The following is a 26,755-nucleotide window of genomic DNA, read 5'->3' as shown; positions in this document are numbered from 1 at the left end:
TTCTTCCTGATGTCTGATAACAAGTCGCTTCAATTAAGATAAGGAGGCGACTCCCATTGAAGTATATGGGACAGTCGGATCACAGGTCGCCTCAAAGTAGTACAGGACCCTTTTCTGAAGTCGGAGCGACTTCAGTAGTGCCAATTAAGACGGCACTGATTGATTAACATTGCTTTTGTTATGTCAAGCGACTTGGGGCTACACAAGTCGCCTCACAAGTCGTGCTAGTGTGAATGGGCTCTCACCGTTTGCTTTATCTTATTTAGCAATAATATTCTGACTGGGGTTCTGTTCTAAGCCTTCCTTCTAGACATGTATGATTCATTTTCTTACAAATCGAAATTCTGTGAAAAAATGTTGTTTTTGGGAGATTGTATACAATTTCTGGATCACGATAGTATCACATTTCAACGAATATGAAATAAATTATAAAGAAACAAATTATCCAAATTTGAATTTAAATAGAAAATTATTACAATAACTACAGTAAGGTATAAAAGTGAAATTGGATGATGATTCCTAATTAAGCTCCTTAATAGAATGGGAAAGCAAATAAAAGAATAGAATAAAACAGAATATATTAAAAGAGAATAGAATAGAGTAGAATAGAATAGATACAATTGAATAAAACTGAATAGGATAGAATAGAATAGAATAAAACAGAATAGAATAAAATATAATAGAATAGAATATTCTTGAGAAGGTCACGTGGTTAAGAGGCGTGGCGTGTCGGGAGGAGCCAGGTGACGTCACTTCCGGTCTACGGCCATGACCGGAAGTTTGCATTTCTGTGTAGACCACAAATTTGCGGAGGAGCACCTATCTTATCTATACTGTGTGTGATCTATTTTTATTTAAATAAATGTTTATACATACTACACCACGAGGCCCCTTTATTATTATTTCCATATGTGAGAGAGAGATTTAAGAGGACCCTTGCCTTATGAGACGTTACCACCTACCAGCTGTCCGGTTACCACCACTTGGAGCACATCGGTGACATAGTCGGATTTGAGTGCACCTCACGTGTCCAGACCACCATCATTTGCTTTAAGCTTGCACATGAACTTTTATATATGAACTCTTATATTTATTTTTCACTAGGGATGAGCTTTGAGTTCGAGTCGAATGACGAACAAATGGGCTCCTTCGCGGGAACTTCGAGTTCCCGCATTATCATGGATTCTCTGACTTCTAATAAATAAATCACTGGCTGGCAGGGGGAATTAAACTCACAGCTCTCATCATTGCAAGCCTGGTATTCTACCACCTACGCCACCAAGCCTGCTTAAGTTGATTTATCTATTTTAGTTATTTATGTGAGCATTTGGTGACTTTACTAAAATTGGCAGCTTTTTTCTTCTTCTTCAATATTACCACTTAATTGTGGTTTACTTTCCACATAGATCTTTTGCAACGACTCCATGGGTAGTGCATTGGCTCTATTCCTTAATATTCTGACTGGGATTCTGTTCTAAGCCTTCCTTCTAGACATGTACAATCATTTCGTCACAAATCGAAATTCTGAAAAAAATTAGTTATTCGAAGATTGTTTACAATTTCTGGATCACAATATTATCAAATTTCAACAAATCGGAAATAAATTATAAAGAAACAAATTATCCAAATTTGAATTTGACAATAAATGTTAATTCAAAATGAAAAATTATTACAATAACTACAGTAAGGTATAAAAGTGAAATAGGATGATGATTCTTACTTAGGCTGCTTAATAGAATAGAAAAGCAAATAAAAGAATAGAATAAAACAGAATATAATAAAAGAGAATAGAATAGAGTAGAATAGAAAAGATTAAAATTGAATAGGATAGAATAGAATAAAACGGAATAGAATAAAATAGAATAGAAAATAATGTTTTCTATTCTTTTAACTTTTATTCTATTTTATGCTGTTCTATTCCTTTCTTTTTAATTCTATTTTATTCAGTTTTTTTTTATTCTATTCTGCTTTATTCTATTCTTTTCTATTCTATTCTGCAGCCTAAGTAGAAATCATATCCTATTTCGCTTTTTTACCTTGCTGTAGTTAGTATGTTTCTATTTTTTTTTTTTTATTCAAATTCGATTAGAAAATAACATATATACTAAACAAATTCAAATATATAAAACAAATTCTGAAAAGGAATCATTAGAACATAACAAATATGACTATAACATAACAATTATGACTAAATGAAATTATTAACAAACCTGAAACAAAACCAAATATTTCCATCATACACATCTCTACTTCCTTCCTAGAGCCTGGTTCCTCTTACAGTTTATAAAGGCTCTTGTCTGTGAATGTTCTCCTTTATTTTGGTTGTGGTATACAGTATCTAAAAATGGTTAGTCATATTCAACTAGACTTATTCTGTAATGTTGAAGATGTTTCATAGCTTAGCAGACCACATCAGGGACATTATGTTTCAGTCCATCCAATGCCACCAGGTTGCACCTCAGTCTGTTCAGGAGCTCAGTGATCCCCTAGTCCAAATCTGGGAGGAAATACCCCAGGACACCATCTGTCGTCTCATTAGGAGACAGGAAGCAGTATCAGGATACAAGCTGAAGTCGGTACACAATCTGGCAGCGACGTACAAAGGCAAAAGACAGGAGCAAGGTCAGTCACAGGCCGGGGTCACAGGTAGGCAGGCAGGAATCCAAAGGAGAGTTAGGGACAAGCTGAGTCAGCATAGAAAAATCAGAAGCAGGTCAGGGCACAGGTGAACAGGAACAAGCTGAAAGACAACTCAGCAATGTGCTCCTGTCACTGCTCAGTTTGAAAAGGCCGTTTGGTGCCAATGCAAACATGCGTTCGCGCACACGCACATTTCTTCCTGTGCACGCCTTAGTGTGCCTGGGCATGTGCCAATGCCTGTTTGGGTCCAGCTGAACGTCTCTTACAATTACCCAGTCCATATCAGTATAGATATCTGGCATGAGATTTTTCCCCATTGAGATCTGATGTGTTTTCAAAGTGTTCCTTTAATTTTTGTGAGCAGTGTACTAAAAGGGCATTTTTACAGCCGCCTTTTCCTGGCATCAGTCATTTTTTCTAATGTCCTGTGTTCATGAGGCCTTAAAGTACAGACCAAAATGGCTACATTCCAGTTACAAGCTGCCCTAAAAAAAAGGGGTTTGTAGATAAGGGCTATGACCGTGAGGTTTGAGAAAAAATAATATATTAGATAAGTAGGAATTATGTAGGGGATAAAAAAAGTGAATCATCCTAGGAATAGGAAGTTAAACAACAGTAATAACGAGTATGCCCTTATTTTTGAGGGTATAGTTAGGAAGTATTGGCCAATTTTGCCAAAGGATAGAATTCTGGGCTCTATTATTCCCCCCAACCACATTTTATATATCGTAAGACCCAGAATTTAAAAACAAGGTTGCTAAAAAATGTGGTGCCCCACCTAAGAAGAAACAAGGTGTCATGCTTGATTTAAAAGGGTTTTTTCCATGTGGCAAATGCAACATCTCTAGAACCACCAGAGTTGGTAGACTTGTAAGATGGTAGAGTTTGGATCAAATATCACTCACAGAAAAGATACCAAATGAAAAAGTTAATTTCATGCAACACGTCTTTTGTAACATATTTGCTTGAGTGTAGTTGCAGCCTACAGTATGAACATTGCACAACGAGGCAGTTGCATGTTTTAGTAGTTTAATGATCTTAGGATGCTTGATATATAATTATGTTGTTGTAGAACCGCAGTAGGATACACATAATTCTGAGCACTCCACATGGAGTTGGTACCTTAATAGAGGACAAAGGGTTAACATGGGTGGATTCCTGATAGGTTTCCAGCTTATCTGGTGACTTCTGGGCTGTCTGTTGGATTCTGGGACTTTTTTCCATTAGTTAAAGCGGTTGTATCCTCAAAAAAAAAAAAAAGAAATACAAACCCTGCAGGACAAAGGCATAATGAGCTAGTATGCATCACATACTAGCTCAAAGGCATAATGAGCTAGTATGTATCGCATACTAGCTGATGATTAAATACTTACCTTAGAACGAAGCCCCGACACGGTCGCCCAGACACCTCTGAGGCAGCTGATATCTTCCCTCTGCGTCTCTTCTGGGTTCGGCGGCTCTGGCGCTGTGAGTGGCCGGAGCTGCGATGACGTCACTCCCACACATGTGCATGGGAGCTCACTTTCTGGCAAGGAGCTCTGAAGGTCCGCCTGACCTTCAGAACGCATGCGCCGCTGGTGTCAGTGGCTGCATGCAGGGCGAATATCTCCTAAACCGTGCAGGCTTAGGAGATATTAATTTTACCTACAGATAAGCCTTATTATAGGCTTACCTGTAGGTAAAAGTTTAAAGCAGAGTATACTACCACTTTAAGAGGAAGGACTGTGTAACAATTAAGGACGGCAGCATGAGTATTTAAAGATGGCCGGGGGTCTGTCAATCACATCTTGGGAAGAAGTCCATAGGACGAAACTCATCAGTGCCGGAAGTGACATCATCACACACTGCAAGGGCTATGGTGGCCATCTTTGATGTGGTTTACAGACATCTTTAAGAACCATTTGTTTTTAAGAAGGTTTTGCATATTAAACATTGGATATCAACTATAATGCAGCACTATAGGCCCCTTTTAAATGTCTTGCATAGGAGAATCATAACATTAGAGTGTGGAGGACTGGGAGGAGTGCTGATGTTACAACTTTACCCATGAAATGAGCGCTTACTGAATAGCATTTTGGTAAGGTGTATGGTGTGACCATAGGCTGATCAGTTGTTTGGAGACACTGTTTCACAATTGGTTATGGAACTGGAGTATGCATGTTAATGCTTTATGCATTATTTTAGATGCAAGAGCAAGGAATTCCCATCAGAGTGGACTAATTGATGGCGTATTGTTAATCTTACAATTGGTAAGGTATATGGAGTGACTGATGCACCAATATTTGCACAGTGGAGTCACTACTGGGCTTAAAGGGATATGTAAGTGAAAAGGATGTTTGACCGCACTCCAGTGGATGAAGGAAAGATGATCCTTTATTAAGATTGTAAATCTGACAAGACAAGACAATCGAGGCACAGACAGTTGACGCGTTTCACGGTTCAAGATCACTTGATCATAACTTGCCAGTTATGATTAAGCGATCTTGAATCGTGAAACGCGTCAACTGTCTGTGGCTCGATTGTCTTGCCAGATTTACCATCTTTTTTTTTTTTTTTTTTCAAAAATTTTATTGAAGAATAATGAGAAAACATAACAGCAAATGCAATGTTGCCGAAAGATACAACAGGGTAAAATAGTAATACAAAACACTTATGAGTAATCCAAAAGCTTACAATCTTAATAAAGGATCATCCTACCTTCATCCACTGGAGTGCGGTCAAACCTCCTTTTCGTTTACATTGAGTGGACCCAGACCGTGGACTGGACTTGCACCTAGTTGTTTGGGGGTTGCATTGTTCTCACCTGGAGCGGTGTACATTTCCTTTTAGTGAACCTTAAAGGGATATGCCCTCTTGTGACTAGCACTGATTTTAATTTGTGGTGACTACCAGCTTCTGGACCGCCCCACACATATATACTGCGTCAGGGCAGCCCTTCAAAATCATGTACCTGTACGTGATTTAGTTTCTTGGGTCTTGGGCACGCGCGCCTTGCTGGCTACCAGCTCCCACTGTCATTGGACACAGCTGGAGCCAATCAGTGGGTCCAGCAGACCCGATGTCCATAGGGACCCGCTGATCATTCCCGAGACAGACAGAACGGCGATCTGCCTATGTAAACAAGGTGTCACAAGTTAGCCTATAGTTTTGTCTGTATATTCTTACCTCCTTGCTGCAGTGCTTCTGTTTTGCCTCCCTTCACATGTGGTGTTTGGGCTTCTCTGTTTCCTATGGGCGTCGCCTGCTCCACTGTGGGTTATATCCAGTTCCTGTCAACTACTTCCTGGGTCACCTCCCTGTTTGCTTCCCTATATATACACATGCTCAGTGCACTGTTCCTTGCTTGAGCAACTTTGCTGTTCTCTGAGCTCCCATCCGTGTATCCCTTGGCTATTGTATCTGATCTCCTGTGTACCGACCCGGCTTTGTTTCTCCGTCTACGTTTGTATGCTGCCTGTCCTGACCTCGGCTTGTCTCTTGGATCTTGTTATAGTCTCCTGTTTACCCTGCACACGCCAGCGGTCTCCACATTCTCAGCTGGGCCTACCCGGGGGCCGCGACCTGGTTCCAGTCTGCTGCAAGTCCATCCCCACCATCAGGGGCCCTGGTGAAGAAGCAGGCTGGGGCTTAGACTCCGCGCCCTGGGGAATCCTCAGCTGGGGATCTATAAGGGCTCACTACCACAGACCCATTGACAGTTTGCTCAAGCCATGAGCTCGTCGGAGACACTTCAGCCACTTCAGGATCAACTTCAGAGTTTGGAGCAGAGAGTTAACGTTAAGCAGGCTTATCAAGAACAGATTATGCAGTGTCTGCAGGTTCTTCCCGTTTGGATCAGCTGCAGATTGTTCCTACTCCCGCTTCCTCCGTTCCAGCTCCTGTGTCCGCCCCTGTCGCTTCCGCTTTCCGCAGTCCCTCCAGCAGAGGTCAGTCCTGCAAAACTCCAGCTGCCTCCGCCATCTCACTTCTCTGGGGACCCCAAAGCTTGTCGGGGATTCATCAATCAGTGCTCAATCCACTTCGAGCTAGCAGGCCATTACTTTCCTACTGATCGTTCCAAGGTGGCGTACATGATTTCACTCCTGTCGGAACAAGCTTTGGCTTGGGCCTCGCCGCTGTGGGAGCGTCAAGATCCTACCATTTCCAGTCTCTCTGCCTTCCTACGAGCTTTCCGTAATACTTTTGATGTGCCTGGCAGGGCCTCATCTGCTTCTGGAGCCCTTCTTCGTCTTCGTCAAGGAAACATGACTGTTGGTCAATATGCAGTTCAGTTTCGCACCTTGGCTTCGGAACTGGCATGGAACAATGAGGCTCTTACTGCAACATTTTGGCAAGGTCTTGCAGATCATATTAAGGACGAACTAGCTGGCAGAACTATACCCACCACCTTGGATGGCTTGATTTCCCTTAGCATCCAAATTGATGTCCGCTTCCAGGAGCGAGATCTGGAAAGGACTGTGTCACGTCACCCCCCACTGGGTCACCTTGATCCTGTTGTCCAGAACATTCCGGAACAACCCATCTCTCCCGCAGTATTGGCTTCTGAAGAACCCATGCAATTAGGCCGGACACGCCTCACTCCACAAGAGAGGTCCCGTCGCCTGAGACTCGGCCTGTGTCTTTACTGCGGAGCTGGTGGTCATATGATAAAATCCTGCCCCGTCCGTCCGGGAAACCCTCGGGTCTAGGTCGCTCAGAGGGAGGCGATCTAGACCAGAATCTGAACTCTGCCACCTACCCTCGATTTGTTATACCCGTCTCTATTCATTGGGCCCTAAATTCATATCAGGTTTCTGCATATGTAGACTCTGGAGCAGCCGGGAATTTCATTGAGCAGTCTTTGGCCACTGAACTGGGCATTCCTCTAGTTCCCCTGGCTATGCCTCTAGCTGTTTCGGCAGTGGATGGCTCGACCTTGGCCTTCGGGACCCCTATGCTTCAGAACAGCCTCCATCACCATGCATGTCGGTGTCCTTCATCGGGAGGAAGTCTGCTTCTTGATACTTCCCAAGTCTTCTAGTCCCATCATTCTTGGACTTCCATGGTTGAAGAAACACTCGCCTTATCTGGATTGGAACTCTGGCCAAGTGTTATCTTGGGGGTCGCAATGCCATCAGACCTGTCTCCCTAAGGTGTCTCCACCTCCCCTGTAGTCTCTACCTCTCCAATTCTTCCTCGGCAGTATCTGGCCTTCCGAGATGTCTTTTGCAAAAAAGCTGCTGACAGTTTGCCTCCTCATCGTCCCTACGACTGTGCGATTGACCTCCAACCCGAGGCTTCACCACCCCGAGGTAGAGTCTACCCTCTCTCCATCCCGGAGACCCAAGCCATGTCCAAGTACATCCAGGAAAATCTGCAGAAAGGATTTATACGTAAATCTAATTCTCCTGCTGCGGCTGGGTTCTTCTTTGTGGAGAAAAAGGATGGTACACTCCGGCCCTGCATTGATTATAGAGGTCTCAATGCCATCACCATTAAGAATCGGTACCCATTACCCTTGATTTCCGAACTTTTTGAGAGGCTACGAGATGCTCATATTTTCACCAAGTTGGACCTCCGTGGAGCATACAATTTGATTAGGATTCGAGAGGGGGATGAATGGAAAACCGCTTTTAACACCAGAGATGGGCACTATGAATATCTCGTAATGCCTTTTGTCTTGTGTAATGCCCCAGCTGTCTTCCAGAACTTTGTTAATGACATTTTTTCTGATCTCCTATACGTTTGTGTCATCGTGTATCTGGATGACATACTCATCTTTTCTCCAGATTTGAACACTCATCGTCAGCATGTTTGTACGGTTCTTCAACGTCTTCGGGACCACCGCTTGTACGTGAAGTTGGAGAAGTGCCTCTTCGAGCAAACCCAAGTTCCTTTCCTAGGCTACATAGTCACAGATAAAGGGCTGCTTATGGATCCTGCCAAACTTCAGGCCATCTCCAACTGGCCTCAGCCTTCTGGTCTAAAAGCAACGCAACGGTTCTTGGGATTCACCAATTTCTATCGCCAGTTCATCCCTGATTACTCCTCTCTGGTGGCACCCATTACCTCCTTGACCCGGAAGGGTGCCAATGCCAGAACCTGGCCTCCTGAAGCTGTCAAGGCTTTCCACAAGCTCAAATCGGCCTTCCTATCGGCATCTATTCTCAAACATCCTGACATTCTTCAGCCTTTCTTCTTGGAAGTAGATGCTTCATCCTTGGGAGTGGGGGCCGTCCTTCTCCAAAGGCATGACAGTAAGCTCCGCCCCTGTGCCTTTTTCTCTAAGAAGTTTTCTGATGCAGAGAAAAATTACACCATCGGGGATCGGGAGCTTCTGGCTATCAAGCTGGCACTGCAAGAATGGCAACATCTACTGGAGGGGTCTCCTCATCGTATTCTGATCTATACCGATCATAAGAACCTCCAGTATCTGCAGTCCGCCCGACGTTTAAATCCCAGGCAAGCACGATGGGCTCTTTTTTTTGCCAGGTTTAATTTTGACATCACCTTCCGGCCCGGCTCCAAGAATGCTTGTGCGGATGCCTTGTCCAGATCATTTGACGTTGCTGACTCAGAGTGTCATATTGAACCTGAACATATTATTCCTGCCAATTGTTTCCTGGCCTCCACTCACCTTCAGTCTCCACGTATCCCTCCCGGAAAGACCTTTGTGAGGCCCTCCCTTCGCCCCAAGCTTCTCAAATGGGCACATGACTCTAAACTCTCTGGACATCCTGGTGTGCAACGCACCTGTGCCTTCCTGCTGCGTTACTACTGGTGGCCCTCACTCCGGAAGGATGTTGAGGAATATGTCCAGGCTTGCTCCATTTGCGTGCAGTCTAAGTCTTCTACTTCAGCTCCAGCAGGTCTCCTGTTACCTCTACCTGTTCCAGATGTACCTTGGCGCTGCATCTCTATGGACTTTATATCTGAACTACCCCCATCAGCGGGCTCCACCATTATCTGGGTGGTGGTGGACAGGTTTTCTAAAATGTGTCACTTAACTCCACTTCCAGGCCTACCCTCTGCTGTCACTTTGGCTTCCATCTTCATTAGGGAAATCTTTCGTCTCCATGGTATGCCCTCACACATTGTCTCAGATAGAGGAGTTCAGTTTACGGCCCGCTTCTGGAGAGCACTGGCCACGTCATTTGGAATCAAGTTGGATTTCTCCTCAGCTTTTCATCCGCAGTCAAATGGTCAAACGGAAAGGGTTAACCAGAATGTGGAACGGTATCTTCGTGCCTTCATTTCTGCCCATCAGGATGATTGGGTAGACCTTTTACCCTGGGCAGAATTTGCCCTCAATAACCATGCTAATGCCAGCACTGGTGAGTCTCCCTTCTTCACGGTATTTGGCCGCCATCCTTCAGTACCATTTCCTGTTCCGATCTCTGCTGAGGTGCCGGCGGCTGCAGAGGTGCAACGGTCTCTCAATTCTATCTGGGCAGATGTTTCCAAGAATTTACATCTGGCAGCTTCCAGGTACAAGGTAGCTGCAGATCGTCATCGCTGTGTGAGCCCCAAAATTCTCCCTGGTGATAAGGTTTGGCTCTCTACCAAGAATATCCGTCTCAGGGTACCCTCTATGAAGTTTGCTCCCCGTTTCATTGGTCCCTTTACAATCCTCTGCCAGGTTAACCCTGTCGCTTTTAAGCTCCGTCTCCCGTCACATCTAAAAATCCCCAATGTTTTCCATGTTTCTCTCCTTAGACCATACATCATCAATAGGTTTTCTCGTCCTATTTGTCGTCCTTCTCCAATAGCCAGTACTTCGGATCAGTACGAAATCAAGCAAATCTTGGATTCCAAATTCTCCAGGGGGAGGCTCTTGTATCTAGTGGACTGGAAAGGATGTGGTCCTGAGGAGAGATGTTGGATTCCTTCCACTGATGTTTCTGCACCTCGTTTGGTGAAACTTTTTCATCAGAAGTTTCCTCTCAAGGCTGGGCCCAAACGAGTGGGGAGGCCCCGTAAGAGGGGGGGGGTACTGTCACAAGTTAGCCTATAGTTTTGTCTGTATATTCTTACCTCCTTGCTGCAGTGCTTCTGTTTTGCCTCCCTTCACATGTGGTGTTTGGGCTTCTCTGTTTCCTATGGGCGTCGCCTGCTCCACTGTGGGTTATATCCTGTTCCTGTCAATTACTTCCTGGGTCACCTCCCTGTTTTCTTCCCTATATATACACAGGCTCAGTGCACTGTTCCATGCTTGAGCAACTTTGCTGTTCTCTGAGCTCCCATCCGTGTATCCCTTGGCTATTGTATCTGATCTCCTGTGTACCGACCCGGCTTTGTTTCTCCATCTACGTTTGTCTGCTGCCTGTCCTGACCTCGGCTTGTCTCTTGGATCTCCTTATAGTCTCCTGTTTACCCTGCACACGCCAGCGGTCTCCATATTCTCAGCTGGGCCTACCTGGGGGCCGCGACCTGGTTCCAGCCTGCTGCAAGGCTTAGACTCCGCGCCCTGGGGAATCCTGAGCTGGGGATCTATAAGGGCTCACTACCACAGACCCATTGACACAAGGCAGATCGCCATTCCTTGACAGGAGAAGACATAGATCTTGTGTTTCTGCTAAGCAGGAACACAGATCTCTGTCTTCTTACAGTACAAGCACCCCCCCCCCCCACACACAGTAAGAAAGCACTCCCAGGGAACACATTTAACTCTTTAATTGTCCCTGATGTTAACCCCTTCCCTGCCAGTGTCATTAGTACAGTTACAGTGCTATTATCAGTTATTTAGCACTGATCACTGTATTAGTGTCACTGGTCCCCAAAAAAGTGTCAAAGGTGTCCCTTGGTGTTCAATTTGTCCATTGCAATATCACAGTCCTGCTATAAGTAGCTGATCACCGGCATTACTAGTAAAAAAAAGAAATAAATAAAAATTCCATTAAAATATCCCATAGTTTGTAGACGCTATAACTTTTGCGCAAACCAATCAATATACGCCTATTAGGATTTTTTTTAACCAAAAATATGTAGTAGAATACATACTGGCCTAAATTGAAGAAGAAATTTGATTTTTACATTTTTTTTATTGAATATGTTTTATAGCAGAAATTAAAAAAATATTTTTTTAAAGCGCAAAAAAAAAGAAAACACAGAGGTGATCAGATACCACCAAAGAAAGCTCTATTTGTGGGGGGAAAAAAGGACATCAAATTTTTTTTTGGGTACATCGTTGCACGACCACGCATTTATCAGTTAAAGTAATGCAATGCTGTATCGCAAAAAAATGGCCTGGTCATGAAGGGGGGTAAAGCTTCCAGAGCTGAAAAGGTTATGTTATTTGCAGTATTACACTATATGCCTATAATTTCTTTTTGGGAGCTTTAAATACCTATCTGGAAAAGGGGAAGGAAGGATTCTTCTGGAAGGGGGATGAAGACCATAGGCGTGCGCACAGGGTTTGCCAGGTGTGCCTGGGCACACCCTATGTGGCGCAGAGTCCCCTGTTTAAACCCCTGATATTTCACCAAAGCCACCTAACGGGGCTCCTAACAAATTTGTAAAAAAAAATAATAAAAAAACTTAAATTGTAAAAAATAATAAAAATAAATACTATTGACACCATGTTTTGATGTTAGCACAATATAAATGCTTTGTTTAACATACTAATTGGGTTAAACACACTATACTATATGGCATTTTCTTTTTTTTTTGAGATTTCTCACCTTCTTGAGTGAAACACCACAAAGGATTCATAGCTAGAGAGGGCGGTGTTGGAGCTTTTGCTCTACCTTTGCAAAAACTGTTAACTTTATTTGCAAAGACATCTATATGAAGAGGGACTTTTAGGACTGCTGGTAGGGAGTGATGATTTTGTGTACATGAAAGGTGAGGCTTAAGGCCCCTACACACGATACGAAAATTGGAAGTAAAATTTCGTCCGACGAACGATCTGCCGATTTTCGGATTGTTAAGTATAGTGCTTTCGACAGCCGATTACAAATTCTGATCGTGTGTACGAGGCTTTAGCCTCCCAACCACACATGTGAACAATTCCTAACTGAACTGATTGGTAGGCCAGGCACTCTATTAAATAGTTTTGATAGATTTATAGAATATTGAACATAGATTATACAATCAGATTGCAATTTGTGTGGTTAGCCCCAGAATTTTTTATGCTTCAATGGTTTAGAGTTTGCATCAGCCCATAAATTAAAAGGCTTTTTTTTCCCCCAGGTATTAGTTTTTCTAATGGTGATCGCTGGAGAAAAATGCGCACCTTCGCATTCAAGACCCTAAAAGATTTTGGTTTAGGAAAAAAAAGCAACGAGTGGAAGATTCAGGAAGAGGCCCGATGCGTGGTGGAGGAATTCAGGAAGTCTCAAGGTTGGCAGTCAGCTGTCATTTTACCAAAATAATAAAAAATGAAAGGGGTAAATTGATTGGAGTGACACAGATGTGTCTGGGTCACTTTATGAATTCTGGACAGGAGAGACATAACTTGGCCAGGCTGCAACCCAGATATTGTCTTAAAGTATTACTAATGGTAAACCTTTTTTTTTGTTTTTGATAGAGTGGATGTGTATTATAACATCTGACAGGTTTTTATTGCTGTCAGCCCCCTGATATTCACCATCTGTATTTGTCATGTTTACCACTATCATGGAAATTTAAAGAAAATCCCAAACTTTGGGTTTCTCACCAGGATAGTTCTGGAGATCTTAGTGACAACCAGGGATTCCCTCACTTTGGAGTGATTTCCTCTCACTTCCTGTTTTGGTTATGAGCCAGGAAGTGAAGGTAAATCTCCCCAATGGGAACCATATGGCAAACAAGACCTAACAGGGGTTATAACCCTCCCTCACTCCATCCAAAATGAGCTAAATACATTAGTGGACTACATACAGTATATGGAAGTTGTCTTACATGTCAATCAAATCCTGACATGTATACAGGACTGCAAGAAAGCAGAGTGATCTGACTTTTCTCTTTTGCTCTTAAGCAAAATGGCTAGATTGCCTATCTGCATCCAGCAGATGATCGGACAGTAAAGGAACAGCAAACCACTGATATGTCATCTCTCTGCTCTCTCCTCCTATCCATGTAGGCAGGGCCAGAAATACGGTACCCAATGCAAGGAAGCAGCACAGGCAGAGTCCACAAAAAGTTTTAAATATTGTATTTAGAAGAATGCAGGTTAAGGAGTGGTACGCTTGCAGAACACACAGTAGTATTATCACTGAGGCCTACAGGCACAGTAACACTTGCAGTAACAGGTATGGTATTAGCCCCCAAGAGGGTGCTGGTACAGTCCTTAACCACTTTACCACCGGAGAATTTTGCTGTCTTACGTCTGGGCCACTTTTTGCGATTCGGCACTTTGCGAATTTAACTGACAATTGCACGGTCATGCAACGCCGTACACAAACAGAGCTTTCTTTTGGTGGTATTTGATCACCTCTGCGATTTTTACTTTTTGCGCTATAAACAAAAAAAAACGACAATTTTGAAAAAATAACAATATTTTTCACATTTTTTATATGAAATTCCCCCCAAAAGAATGTAAAAATCAAAATTTTTTATCATTTTAGGCCAATTTGTTTTCTGCTACATATTTTTGGTAAAAAAAATTACAATAAGCATATTTTGATTGGTTTGCGCAAAAGTTATTGCGTTTACTAACTAAGGGAAAGATTTCTGTCATTTTTGGTGTTTTTTTTTTTTAACGAGTAATGGCGGCGATCTGCGATTTTTTTTTTTGCGGGACTGCGACATTGCGGAGGACAGATCGGACCCTTGAATGACATTTTTGACACTTTTGGGGGTACCAGTGAAATTACTACAGTAATCAGTGCTGTACATATGCACTGTTACTGTAAAAATGACACTGGCAGGGAAGGGGTTAATTTTATTGGAGAGGGAGGGGTTAATGTATGCCTGGTGCTTACTGACATGTGTGGGGGGAGGGGACTGAGTGACACAGGCACATATCGCAGGTTCAGCTATGCTGAACCCTGCAATCTGACCCTGCCTGTCACTTAGGAGATCCGCCCGCTTTGTTTACACAAGCGGGCGGATCTCCACACTCGATTCCCCGACGATCGGGGGAAGAGCGGCGGTGACGCCGCTCCTCCCCTGGCCCGACCCCCGCTGTGACTGAATACAGCGGGAGTGAGCCTCCGGCAACGCGCACGCGCCACCAAGAAAGGGGAGCGTCTGGCGACGTAGATCTACGTTGCCAGACGATAACTAACCACTTTGCCGCAGTAGAGGCTCAGTGAGCAGCGGTAAAGTGGTTAATGATGTGAAGATAGCAGCTAACCAAGATGGCCTCAGAAGGTCAGTGGGGATTGCAGTGTTTAAAAGGAAAGCTGCTCTCCATGACACATCTATGGAGGCTGCAGAGAAACATTATTACCCCAAGTCTCCTGTCCGTCCACACAACACAACATCATTCAGGAGCACCACATGTTATCTCCAAGGTCACAAGAACGCCAGGCATGTAAAAAACACAATGTATTTATTTAAATGACATAATCAATATATTGCACATAAAAAATGTAAAAGTACTGCCAGCTTGCCACATCGGAAAAAAAAACAATTACATACCCTCATATGAAGTGTTTCCACTAGTCTGTGACGTCACATCTGGGTCACCACCTGTGTCACCTCTGGTCCACAGTTATCTGCAATCCAAGCCCTGGCAGACACTGGAATTCTCCCTGCTCATCAGCAGGCACATCCAGGATTAGCTCCCCATACCATGAGACCAGGTCTGGATACACCCCTGACTCCGCTGTATGAGAGTATGTGATTGCTTTGTTCCAATTTGGCAATACTTTTTAACATTTTATGTGCAATTTATTGACTATACCATTTGGATAAATAAACAGTGTTTTTTACCACTCTGCTTGGCGTTCTTGTGACCTTGGAGATAACATGTGGCACTCCTGAATGACTTTCCTTTGTGGATTCCTCATACACGTTCATGTAAGTAGTGAGCGGGCAGCGCGCTCTGTGACTGTTGAGTCACAGTTCGGTGTAAAAGGCCAACCACAATGTCCCTTTACCACATGGTCAGCTGTGTCCAATGAGAGCTGATCACGATGTAAACACAAGCTGGTTATCAGATTTCCTTTCCTCATGCAAACAGAGAGACGATAACTGGCTTGTGTTAAAGGGACAGCTACACTGATAATCAGGGCATTGATTGTCAGTGTCCTGATTATCAGTGCAGTCCCAACAGTGGCCACCAGTGCTGCCTGTCAGTGTCCACCAGTGCCGCCTACCAGTGGCTATTAGTGTCCATCAGTGCCGCCTATCAGTGCCACCTATTAGAGCCCATCAGCGGCACCTATCAGTGCTGCCTATCAGTGCAGCCTTATCAGTTCCTCCCCATCAGTGTCCATCAGTGTCACCTCATTAGTGCCGCCTCATCAGTGCAACCTATTAGTGCCCAATGAGTGCAGCCTCATTAGCGCACATCAGTAAATGAGACAAATTACCTGTTTACAAAATTGTATAACAAACTATGAAAAATTATTGTTTTTTTCTTTTTCAGAAATTTCGGCCTTTTTTTGTTTGTTTAGCAAAAAATAAAAAACCCCAGTGGTGACTAAATAAATGACACAAAAAGAAAGCTTGATTAGTGTGAAAAAAATTTCATATGGGTACAGTGTTACATGACTGCACAATTGTCATTCAGAGTGTGACAGCGCGGAAAGCTGAAAATTGCCCAGTAGCAAGTGGTTAAGAAGCTGATCGTAAAACTCCTGGAGTCCTGGAGTTCGGCCTACAAGAAACATTAGATAGGTCTGTTGCAGAGTGTGATCACTGGGTGCAGCGGAGTCCATTCAGATCAGACATTGTGGAGTAAACAGGAACTGGCTTCTTTATTGGAACATAACACAGAAATCAAAGATGTCACCTCATTGTAATAAGAACAACAGACAGGAAGAGATAACCAACAAGTTCAGTACAGTGTACAGGATATTACAACACATCATAGAAAATGCATAGCATATCACTGAGCATTAGCGACATCTAGTGTCCTATTTATGAACTGCAATAGACTAAGCTTAAAGTTGTTGCATCTCCAACACCCCTTCTCAACAGCTAAGGCTTAGTCTATTAAACCCATCTTCTTTGTAAGCCTTGAGTGCCTTTCAACGGTCAGAGGCTTTGTATCGCTCAATTATGCCATCTGCATTGTATTTCACTTTAAAAGTCCATTTACAGCCTATGGCTTTCCTTCCGGGTGGTAGTTCTGTAAGTGTCCATGTTTTAGTGTCATGCATGGATTTTATCTCTTCATCAGCAGCCTTTATCCATTTACTTGCTTCTTGTTCTGAAAGCTGAGATATTTCTTCCCAGGTTGCAGGTTCGTTGATACTGGCAGTACTTCCTTTGTATGAGAGACGTACAGGTGGTTTACCTTTGTTTTCTCTTGTTGAACGTCTCGGTTTTGTGTCTGAGCCTTCTTGTGTCTGCTCTTCAGTACTGGTAGAGTCTGCACTCACTTCAACTGTTTGTTCAGAAGTTACAGAGATAGGCTGGTCAATGTCAGTTTTCTCTTCTATTCTTGCTTCTACTGTTGTCATTACATTGTCTCTTAAATCTTCAACAAAAATTATGCTGTTGCTAACGGTAACCTTGTCTGTTTTGGGATTAAGGATTCTGTAACCTTTGACATTGTCACTGTATCCAACGAAGATACCTTCAAATGCTCTGTTTTGGAGTTTGGTGCGTTTTTCTTCAGGTATGTAGATAAATGCTTTGCATCCAAAAACTCTTAGGTGTTTTACATTTGCCTTCTCATTGTGCCAAAGTTCATATGGAGTTTTCTCTATTGTTCTGGAAAGAAGTCTGTTCTGCAAATATGTAGCTGTCATAGCTGCTTCACCCCAGTATTTTTGTGGTAGTCCAGAGTCTGTCAGCATACATCTGATCATTTCAGTCAGAGTTCTGTTCTTTCTTTCAGCTACTCCATTTTGCTCTGGTGTATATGGGACTGTCTTTTGATGTTCTATTCCATTCTGTTTTAAGTACTCTTGTATCTTATATCCTGTGAATTCACCTCCATTGTCACTCCGAAGTATGAGAGGCTTCCTCTGAAACTTGTTACTGGTCTTTATTATATAGTCTTGTAATTTGTCAAAAACGTCACTCTTGTGTTGTATTAGGTAGGTGACTGTGTATCTTGAATAGTCATCTATGAAAGTCACTATGTACCTTTTGCCTCCAGGTGTAGGTGGGTTTAGGGGACCACACACGTCACTGTGAACTAAGTCAAGTGGTCTTGAAGCTCTCTTCTGACTGACTTTGGGAAGTTTTGCTCTTGTAGCTTTGGATTTAATGCAACATTCACACTTAACAGTAACTGGACAAGGGGATATTGTTAGATCCCTTGTCAGATTCCTCCTCTGTAGTTCCTGTATGCATTCTGGGTGTCTGTGACCTAGACGTCTGTGCCATATATGTATACAGTCATTGTGCTTGTGTGTACATAGTCTCACCTTTTCCTTCACTATGTCGAGGTGATATAGATGATCATCCAGCTTGGCACTTGCTACTGTCTGGTTCCCGTTTAGGATTGAACACTTGTCACCTTGGAATGTTACAGTGAGTCCTCTGGCTGTTAGACGCTTCACAGATAAGAGTCCTCCTTCTAGATTAGGAACATAAAGCACGTCTTTCACTGGTATAGCTAGATTGTGTCCCGCATCATCAGGGCATACAAGAGTTCCATGCCCATATCCTTCTGCACGTATTTTTATTCCATCTGCAAGATAAATAGTTTCTTTGTTGTTCAGATCAAGTTCTGTGAAAAAACTTCTATCACTTGTCATGTGACTGGTTGCCCCCGAATCGATGCACCAGCCTTGACATTTATTGTTGCCTGTCACTTTAAATGTGGCATTCCAGTTTCCTTCCCATGGATCATTGATTGTGGCTTTGACCTTTTGTTTAGTATAAGAGGGACGCTGTCTTATTTGCTCTGCTTTCCATATCGTACAGTCTTTCTTTTTGTGTCCCTGTTTGTGACATCTGAAACACACTCTGGTCTCTTTCCTGTGTAACCTTGCGTCTGTAGCTTTAAGAGCGGTTCTGGTGTCGATTTCTGTGGAGTCATGCACTAATTCCTTTCTTCTCTGATACTCATCTATGAGCCTGGTTTTTACAAATGATAGCGTCAGATCTGTCTCAGTACGTGTCTCCAGTGCATTGATCAGTGCAGTATATGTATCGGGCAAACTGCATAACAACATTGCTGCTGCGTGGCTGTCTGTTATATTCTCCCCGACCGATCTGAGTTGCGCAATCACTTCCAGCATTGCGTTTATGTGCTCCTGCATGTCCTGTTCTCTGCTAAGTCTCATTTTGTAAAGTTTCCGCAGTAGAAACAGCTTGCTGTTTAAACTGGATCTTTCATGCAGTCTTTTCAGCACATCCCACATGTCTTTCGCTGTGTCTTCATGGCGTATATGTATGAGCTGATCATCCTCCACTAGTAAGCTTATGGTGGCCCGTGCCTGTCTGTTTTTCTTGTCCCAGTCCTGATTATTGTCCTGTGGCCTCTCTGTAGTGGTAACCTCCCACAAGTCATCTCTAGATAATAGCATTTCCACTTTAAACTTCCATAGCTGATAATTGTCATTGTTCAGCTTGGCCACTGAGAGTTTAAGTTCTGAGTTTCCGGCCATTTTTCCCTCTTTTATACATAAACAGTCTTACTTGTCTATAGGAGATGTCACTGGAAAGCTTCCTTATGTTGTTCTTTATCCGGATCCTGGGCCCATAACCTGTTGCAGAGTGTGATCACTGGGTGCAGCGGAGTCCATTCAGATCAGACATTGTGGAGTAAACAGGAACTGGCTTCTTTATTGGAACATAACACAGAAATCAAAGATGTCACCTCATTGTAATAAGAACAACAGACAGGAAGAGATAACCAACAAGTTCAGTACAGTGTACAGGATATTACAACACATCATAGAAAATGCATAGCATATCACTGAGCATTAGCGACATCTAGTGTCCTATTTATGAACTGCAATAGACTAAGCTTAAAGTTGTTGTATCTCCAACAAGGTCCTCCTTCCCTCCTTGGTCCACAAGTCTTCCTGATCGGGTTCCTAGCTAGTTAAAAAGGGCTGGGAAGCCTCACAAGAAGAGGCTGTACTATGAAAACTCTGTGGATGGTGAACAGAAAGACTATCTGCTGCGCAAAAAGCACCTGGAGGGTTCACCCATCAGTTGTTGAGGCTGAGCAAAGGCCTACTGCATGGACTCTGAGGTACTTGCAGAATTAAGCAGGAGTTTGCTTTCCTTTTACTGCTAAAGTGAAGTTGTACTTTCTGTTAACTGGTTACATGAAAATAACCATGGGACCAGTAATTCCTCATACTAACTGTATTATATGGTGCCTTTCTGCCACAAAGCTACCATCTGAGCACCTCAGTTGTCTTGATAGTTAAATAGTTATTCAAGTTGGAAAAAGACACATGAAGTTGAACCTGTACTGGAGACTAGAAGAAACTAATATCCACAAAATTTTAATTAGACAAGTTGTATTTTAGCAATAGTAGGATACTGTGCCATGTTAGCCACTGATATGCAGACATTTTGGAGTTTATGTGGATTACCTTACAGTGGTTGTGAAGGCTGAAGTTTTTTTCTTAGCTTCATGCATTATATGCATGAAGGTAAAAAACCTTCAGTGTGCAGCTCCCCCCTCAGCCTCCCCTAATACTTAGCTAAGCCCAATCTCGATCCAGCGATGTGCACGAGACCCAAGGCTCTCCCGAGGCCCCTGCTGCTATCAATTACAGCCAGTGAGGCAGGATTACAGGTGGGGATGCCGGGCTGAGCCGCACTCTTTGTGTCTTAAGAACGCAGAGAGCCGGCTCAGGAGTGAGCATGTTTGAATGCCCCCCCAGCAATAAGGGCACTCAGCAAGATGGAGGGGCCCAGATCACTGGCAGGGGACCTGAGAAGAGGAGGATCAGGGCTGCTCTGTAAAAGACCACTACACAGAGCTTATAAGTATGACATGTTTGTTGTTTTTGTTTTAAAAAAATTTCATTTACAATCACTTTAAAGCGGTTGTAAACCACTGGACAATTTTTTTTTGTACCTGCAAGGTAATGTCATAATGTGCTAGTATGCATAGCATACTAGCACATTATGTTAACCACTTCCCGCCCGCCCTATAGGCAAATGACGGCGGGAATGTGGTTGCATTATCCTGACCGGACGTCCTATGACGACGGCAGGATAATGCACTCCAAGGGGGGCGCGCAGAGCCGTGATTGGTGATGCGGCGTGTCAGTCTGACTCCCAGCATCTCCAATCTCGGTAAAGAGCCTACTCACGGCTGGTCACATAGTACACAGGAAGAGCCGTTGATCGGCTTTCCTCAGTACGTGCCTGACAGGCACGAGTAAAGGAGCGCCAATCTGCGGCTCTCCTGACGGGGGGGGGGGGTCGGCGCAGGTAATCAGATCATTGATTATCAGTGCAGACCCTCGGGGGGGGGGGGTGCCACTAGAACCACCAGGGATGCCCACCCATGACCCCAGGGATGCCCACCAGTGCCCTCCCCATCAGTGCTGCCCACCAGTGCCCTCCCCATCAGTGCTGCCTCACAATGCCCATCATTGCCATCTATCAGTGCCGCCCAACAGTGCCCATTATCGCCCACCAGTGCCACCTATCAGTGCCCACCAGTGCCGCCCATCAGTGCCCACCAGTGCCGCCTATCAGTGCCCATAAGTGCCGCCCATCAGTGCCCACCAGTGCTGCCTATCAGTGCCCATCAGTGCCCACCAGTGCCGCCTATCAGTGCCCATTAGTGCCCATCAGTGCCGCCCATCAGTGCCACCTATCAGTGCCCATCAATACCGCCTATCAGTGCCCAGCAGTGCCGCCTATCAGTGCCCACCAATGCTGCATATCAGTGCTACCTATCAGTGCCACATATCAGTGCCCACCAGTGCCACATATCAGTGCCACCTATCAGTGCCGCATATCAGTGCCACCCCATCAGTGCCTCCTCATCAGTGCCTGTCAGTACAGCCTCATCAGTGCTCATCAGTGCAGGAAAAAACTTATTTATTTACAAAATTGTATAACATAAACAAAAAACTTTTTTTCAAACTTTTTGGTCTTTTTTTTTATTTGTTTAGCAGAAAATAAAAAACCTTGCGGTGATCAAATACCACCAAAAGAAAGCTCTATTTGTGGGGGGAAAATGACATAAATTTGGTTACATAGTTACATAGTTAGTGAGGCTGAAAAAAGACACAAGTCCATCCAGTTCAACCTATGATGTGTGTGTGTGTGTTTGCTTTTAACCGTACATTGTATACCCCTGTATGTTGTGGTCTTTAAGGTGTCCATCCAATAGTTTTTTGAAACTATCAATGCTCCCCGCTGATACGGCTGCTTGTGGAAGAGAATTCCACATCCTTACCGCTCTTACAGTGAAGAACCCCTTACGCACTTTAAGGTTAAACCGCCTTTCCTCAAGTTTTAGTGAGTGGCCACGTGTCTTATTGTATCTCCTTTCTCTGAATAGTTTGTTCCTTATGCTAGGGTCGCCAGTACAGTATTTGTACATTGATATCATATCCCCCCTCAATCGTCTCTTCTCCAGAGAGAATAAGTTCAGTGCTTGTAGTCTTTCCTCATAGCTGATGTCCTCCATTCCCCTAATTATTTTTGTTGCCCTTCTCTGGACTTTCTCCAGTTCCAGCACATCCTTCCTGAGGACCGGTGCCCAGAACTGGACAGCATACTCCAGATGTGGCTGGACCAGAGTCTTGTAGAGTGGAAGAATAATCTCTTTATTTCTGGAGTGAATCCCCTTTTTTATACAACCAAGTATTCTGTTGGCTTTGCTTGCGGCGGCTTGGCATTGCATGCCACTGCCAAGCCTGTTGTCTACCAGTACCCCCAGGTCCCTTTCCATCCTAGCCTCACCCAGAGGTTCCCCCCCTAGTGAGTAGCTTGCTTTCTGGTTTCTGGCCCCCAAGTGCATTACTTTACATTTTTCTCCATTAAATCTCATCTGCCATGTAGTTGCCCACCCCGTTATTTTGTTCAGGTCCGCTTGCAAGATTTCCACATCCTGCATAGAAGATATTGGCATGCCTAATTTAGTATCGTCCGCAAATACTGAGATTGTACTAGATATCCCCTCCTCTAGATCATTTATGAATAAATTTTAGGTACAGTGTTGCATGACCGCGCAATTGTCATTCAAAATGCAACAGCGCTACAAGCGGAAAATTGGCCTGGGCAGGAAGGGGGTGAAAGGGCCCTGTATTGAAGTGGTTAAACGTACCTTAAAACAAAGCTTTTCCAGTACCGAGATGTCAGCGCTGCAGGCGCTCTCATTTTCTCCGTTCATGAGTTCCCAGGACTCCGGCTCTGTGCACGGGTGGCTGTTCTTTCAGAGCGCATGCGCCAGTGATGTCACTGGCTGCATGTACACTAAATATCTCCTTAAACAGTGCAGATTTAGAAAATATTTAAGTGCAACAGAAAAGGAATACAAGCGCTCAGTGTACTTCATATAAAATGGATGCCTGTACAAACACCTCACCTTTATCACTGCTGTACTGCTGAACACTTGTATGCTTCAGGGCCCGCACTGGCACCCCCTTTTCTAAGCCTTCTCTACTGGTTAGCTGGCTCTCAGATCTCTCTGATTTTCTGGTTCTGGAGTAGTCCCCTATCCTAGGCAGACCCCTGGGCAGTTTACAGTACTCACAACACTGCTTTCCTGTAAACCTCTGCCCAGCAGCTCCACTTGGTCCACAGCACACCGGATCCCTGCTGAGTCAGGGAAATGTAAGGGGTCTTCCAGAGCACCCCCCACCAGACTTCCTGGATGCACTGCCCAATACTGCGACGGCTACCCGTTTTTTTTTCCTGGTTGGAAAAGTCTGCGGTCTCTTAAACAATATTTATAATCCAAAAGATCCTGGCCCGATGGCCCAAGGGATCTGTGAGGTTTAAAGTATCTCTTTATGACAATGGCCCGATGGCCCAAGGGGTCTGTAGAACAAAGCAGCAACTTTAACTGAACAGTAACTGTGTAACTCAGCATTATATTTTCTTTTCCTTGTGATGGCTAGCCAGCCTTGAATGTACAGTCTTGCAAATAAAGAGAATCTGTTTAGCTATAGTACTCTGGGTAGGGGACCCTGACAAGGGCTCCCTGGCTGTTCCATACTCGGATGGACCAAGCCTGGCCCGATCCGTCTGGACAGCGAACTTCCACCCTATCAAAGTAAATGGACCGTCCATATAGCCATTGTGTCTGCACTGTATCAAATTTCTCTTTAAGGTCAGTCCTAGGTGAGTCCTTGTAAAGCTTAGGGATAAAGAGAAAATCCCATATTGCTTCATCACACCAGAAGTCCCTTCTCTCTTCAATATTTACCATAACCTCCCTGGGAGCATATGGATAGTCGTACCCATGCTCCAATGCCACTTTGTGTTGCATCCACCTTTGCATCCGAGATAGCCTGGGGAGGGTCTTCCTATTACCTCTCCCAGGCAAAGAAAAGGGGGTCACCTCTCTTTTAATGAGGGAGCTGTATGCCTCATTCTGATCCCGAGCCTGGGCATAGTTTGTGAGTGGGGTTAGGTCTGGGACCCTTTTTGTATAGGCCTCACAAAACCCCAATTTTTGGGCCAGCTCCCCTCTTTCTATGGACTCTTGAGTTTCCTTATCTGGTACAATGACAGTTTCAGGACCTGGTGAGCTGCTCCCAGCTTCCGAACTCCAGTCCCACTCAGTCTCATCTGCTGATCCCCAATCATCGATCCCCTCTTCAATAGGTCCAATTTTTATTGGAATGAGGGAGACCCCACATTAAAAATCCCAGCCTCATCCTCACTACCGTGGCTGTGGGCCATTTTTGACTGGAAATTGGAACAGAGGCAGATTTTGCTTCTGCTGCGGTAGACACCGGTGCATCCTCCGGCCACTTCCCGGCCTGCTGGACTGGCATGCACCCTCTCCCTAGGGATCCTAGTGACTGAGTCCCTCGTACTGATAGAACTGAACCACCGTCAGACTGCATGGTCTCCAGCTTCATCAATACTCGCACCATGCCTCTCCTGCCTCCGTGGAGGAACCTGGACTCCCAAAATACACACATCTGTTTTGGTCGTCCCTCACTTCTTTCCGCACACAGCAGCAGATAGACTCATTGCCAAGATTGACTCCACGCTTGCACTTTTATAGTGATACAGGTACACTGATTACATATCGTGCCAAGATACTCCAGGCCTCCTCCCATGCACAGCGCGAGTTCTCCTTCAGGCACCATCCGGATGCCCGTATCCCAGACAAAGGTTTGGCTTGGCTTTCTGATTTGGCCCCTGTATCTGCCCAGCAGGTTCTCTGCCAACAGGTGAAGCTATCACGGTTGCCCACTTCTGCTCTCCAGCAAGCTCCATGTTGCTTCCTCTTACACGTGTCTCCCTCTCAGCCACACCCGAAGGGGGGGTATTATATGGACTCCCCTAGTCACTCCTGATTGGCTGGACACGACCAATGTCTCCACCCATTCTCCTTGTTTGGCGGTGGCTCCTTCTGTTGGGAAGTGCTCTTTCCCGCGCTGTATAGTAACTCTTCCACTGCCATGCTTTCTCTCTAGCCCACAAGGAAGTTACTGTAAAGCAGACCATGTCCCTCTCCAGACATGCATCCACTCTTCTTACTTGCAGCAGAGCCCCAGCTGCGCCTCCCTCTCCCGGAGCCAGCTGTCCCTCTTTGCCAGGCAAAAGAATTGTCCCGCTGTCACATGCACGGTCAACAGTCCTCTCCCCGACACATGTGCAAGTAAGGCCCACCATACTGTCTCTGAAGATAGTCCCACTGCCCCTCCCGGCATGGCCGACTGCAGTCTTCACAGTTGCTGTATAGAACAAATGTCCCGCTGTCATAAGCACGGTCATAATCAGTCCATATAGCATGTACACACACCTGGCACCTTGCTCCACGTGCCCCTGGCCACCATTTTCTTCGTCCACTTTTGGACCTTTTTCTGTTAAGCAGGTACAGCTTTGGTTTACTGACATAGACTTCCTCCCTGCTCTCCAATGCCTGGTAGCAGAGTAAACGTCATAATTGAAGTGAAAAGTTCTCACCATCCGGCAAAACTGATTAGACCATTTGCGTTGACATGGGCAACCTTCCATGTGCACTTCAATCTTCATCCCACTCTCCCTGTCTCCTGCAGAGCTGACCTCACACTTGGCTTGAGTTTTCAAAAAAGTTCCGGACACAAAAATGGAGATTTTTGACGTTTTCTTTAGCTGTTGCCAAGGGCAACCGACTCAGTAACCCATGGCAAAATCCTGGATGAGCCCCCAAATGTAGCAAAATTCCCAGCCATTTTGCTGGATGTGGGTCCGCCCGGGTTACCGCTAACAACAACAGCACATTTAAACATGTTCTCCAAGTGTGAGCACTGAGACAATGACCAGTCCAGTATCTTTGGGTTTTTATATTTATTGAGAACTTGGATGGGAGAAGGGATGAGTGGGATACTCATTTGGCTCAACTATGCACAATGTGCTGGGGACAAACTGAGCATTGTTGATGCCAGTCAATGCCGGTTAACGCTGAACTGACTTCCGATCACCTCCTTGTGACTCAAAGTCCTTTTGAAGCTCCCTTTGGCACTCCTTGCTGAGGTAGCTACTTTATCACTGCTGTACTGCTGAACACTTGTATGCTTTAGGGCCCGCACAGGCACCCTCTCTACACACTTCTCTTCAGGGCTTAGACACTGGCACCCACTTTTCTAAGCCTTCTCTACTGGTTAGCTGGCTCCCGGATCCCTCTGAGCTCCTGGAGTGGTCCCCTATCCTAGGCAGACCCCTGGGCAGTTTACAGTACTCACGACACTGCTTTCCTGGAAACCTCTGCCCAGCAGCTCCACTCGGTCCACAGCACACCGGATCCATCTCTTCAGCTCATCTTAACCTTCCGTCCTCTAGGCCGACTGCCCAGGACACTTTCCTCACACTGACAGAAGGAGGAACAGCCATCACCCTCCTCCTGGGATTCTGCTTCCCGCCAAAGATGCCCTGTCATGTGCACCCCTCAGACTTATACCTCCTCCCAGGATGCATTGCGGCAGATTCGGCCCTCTGG

General features: G+C 44.7%; 1 protein-coding gene across 1 annotated transcript in view; it reads left to right on the top strand.

Moving 5' to 3' along the window:
- Positions 1-26,755, top strand: part of LOC309559473 (cytochrome P450 2C16-like) — a 112,240-nt gene that overhangs the window by 45,148 nt on the left and 40,337 nt on the right. Inside the window, exon 3 of the mRNA XM_082262745.1 lies at positions 12,811-12,960. Within this exon, the coding sequence (XP_082118871.1) occupies positions 12,811-12,960 (150 nt within the window). The remainder of the gene's footprint in view (positions 1-12,810; positions 12,961-26,755) is intronic.

Source organism: Pelophylax lessonae (genome assembly GCF_965119305.1).
Source record: "Pelophylax lessonae genome assembly, chromosome: 7".
In the NCBI taxonomy this organism is placed as follows: Eukaryota; Metazoa; Chordata; class Amphibia; order Anura; family Ranidae; genus Pelophylax; species Pelophylax lessonae.
Note: the sequence above shows the minus strand (reverse complement) of the source record. Positions and strands in the feature narration are given on the sequence as shown.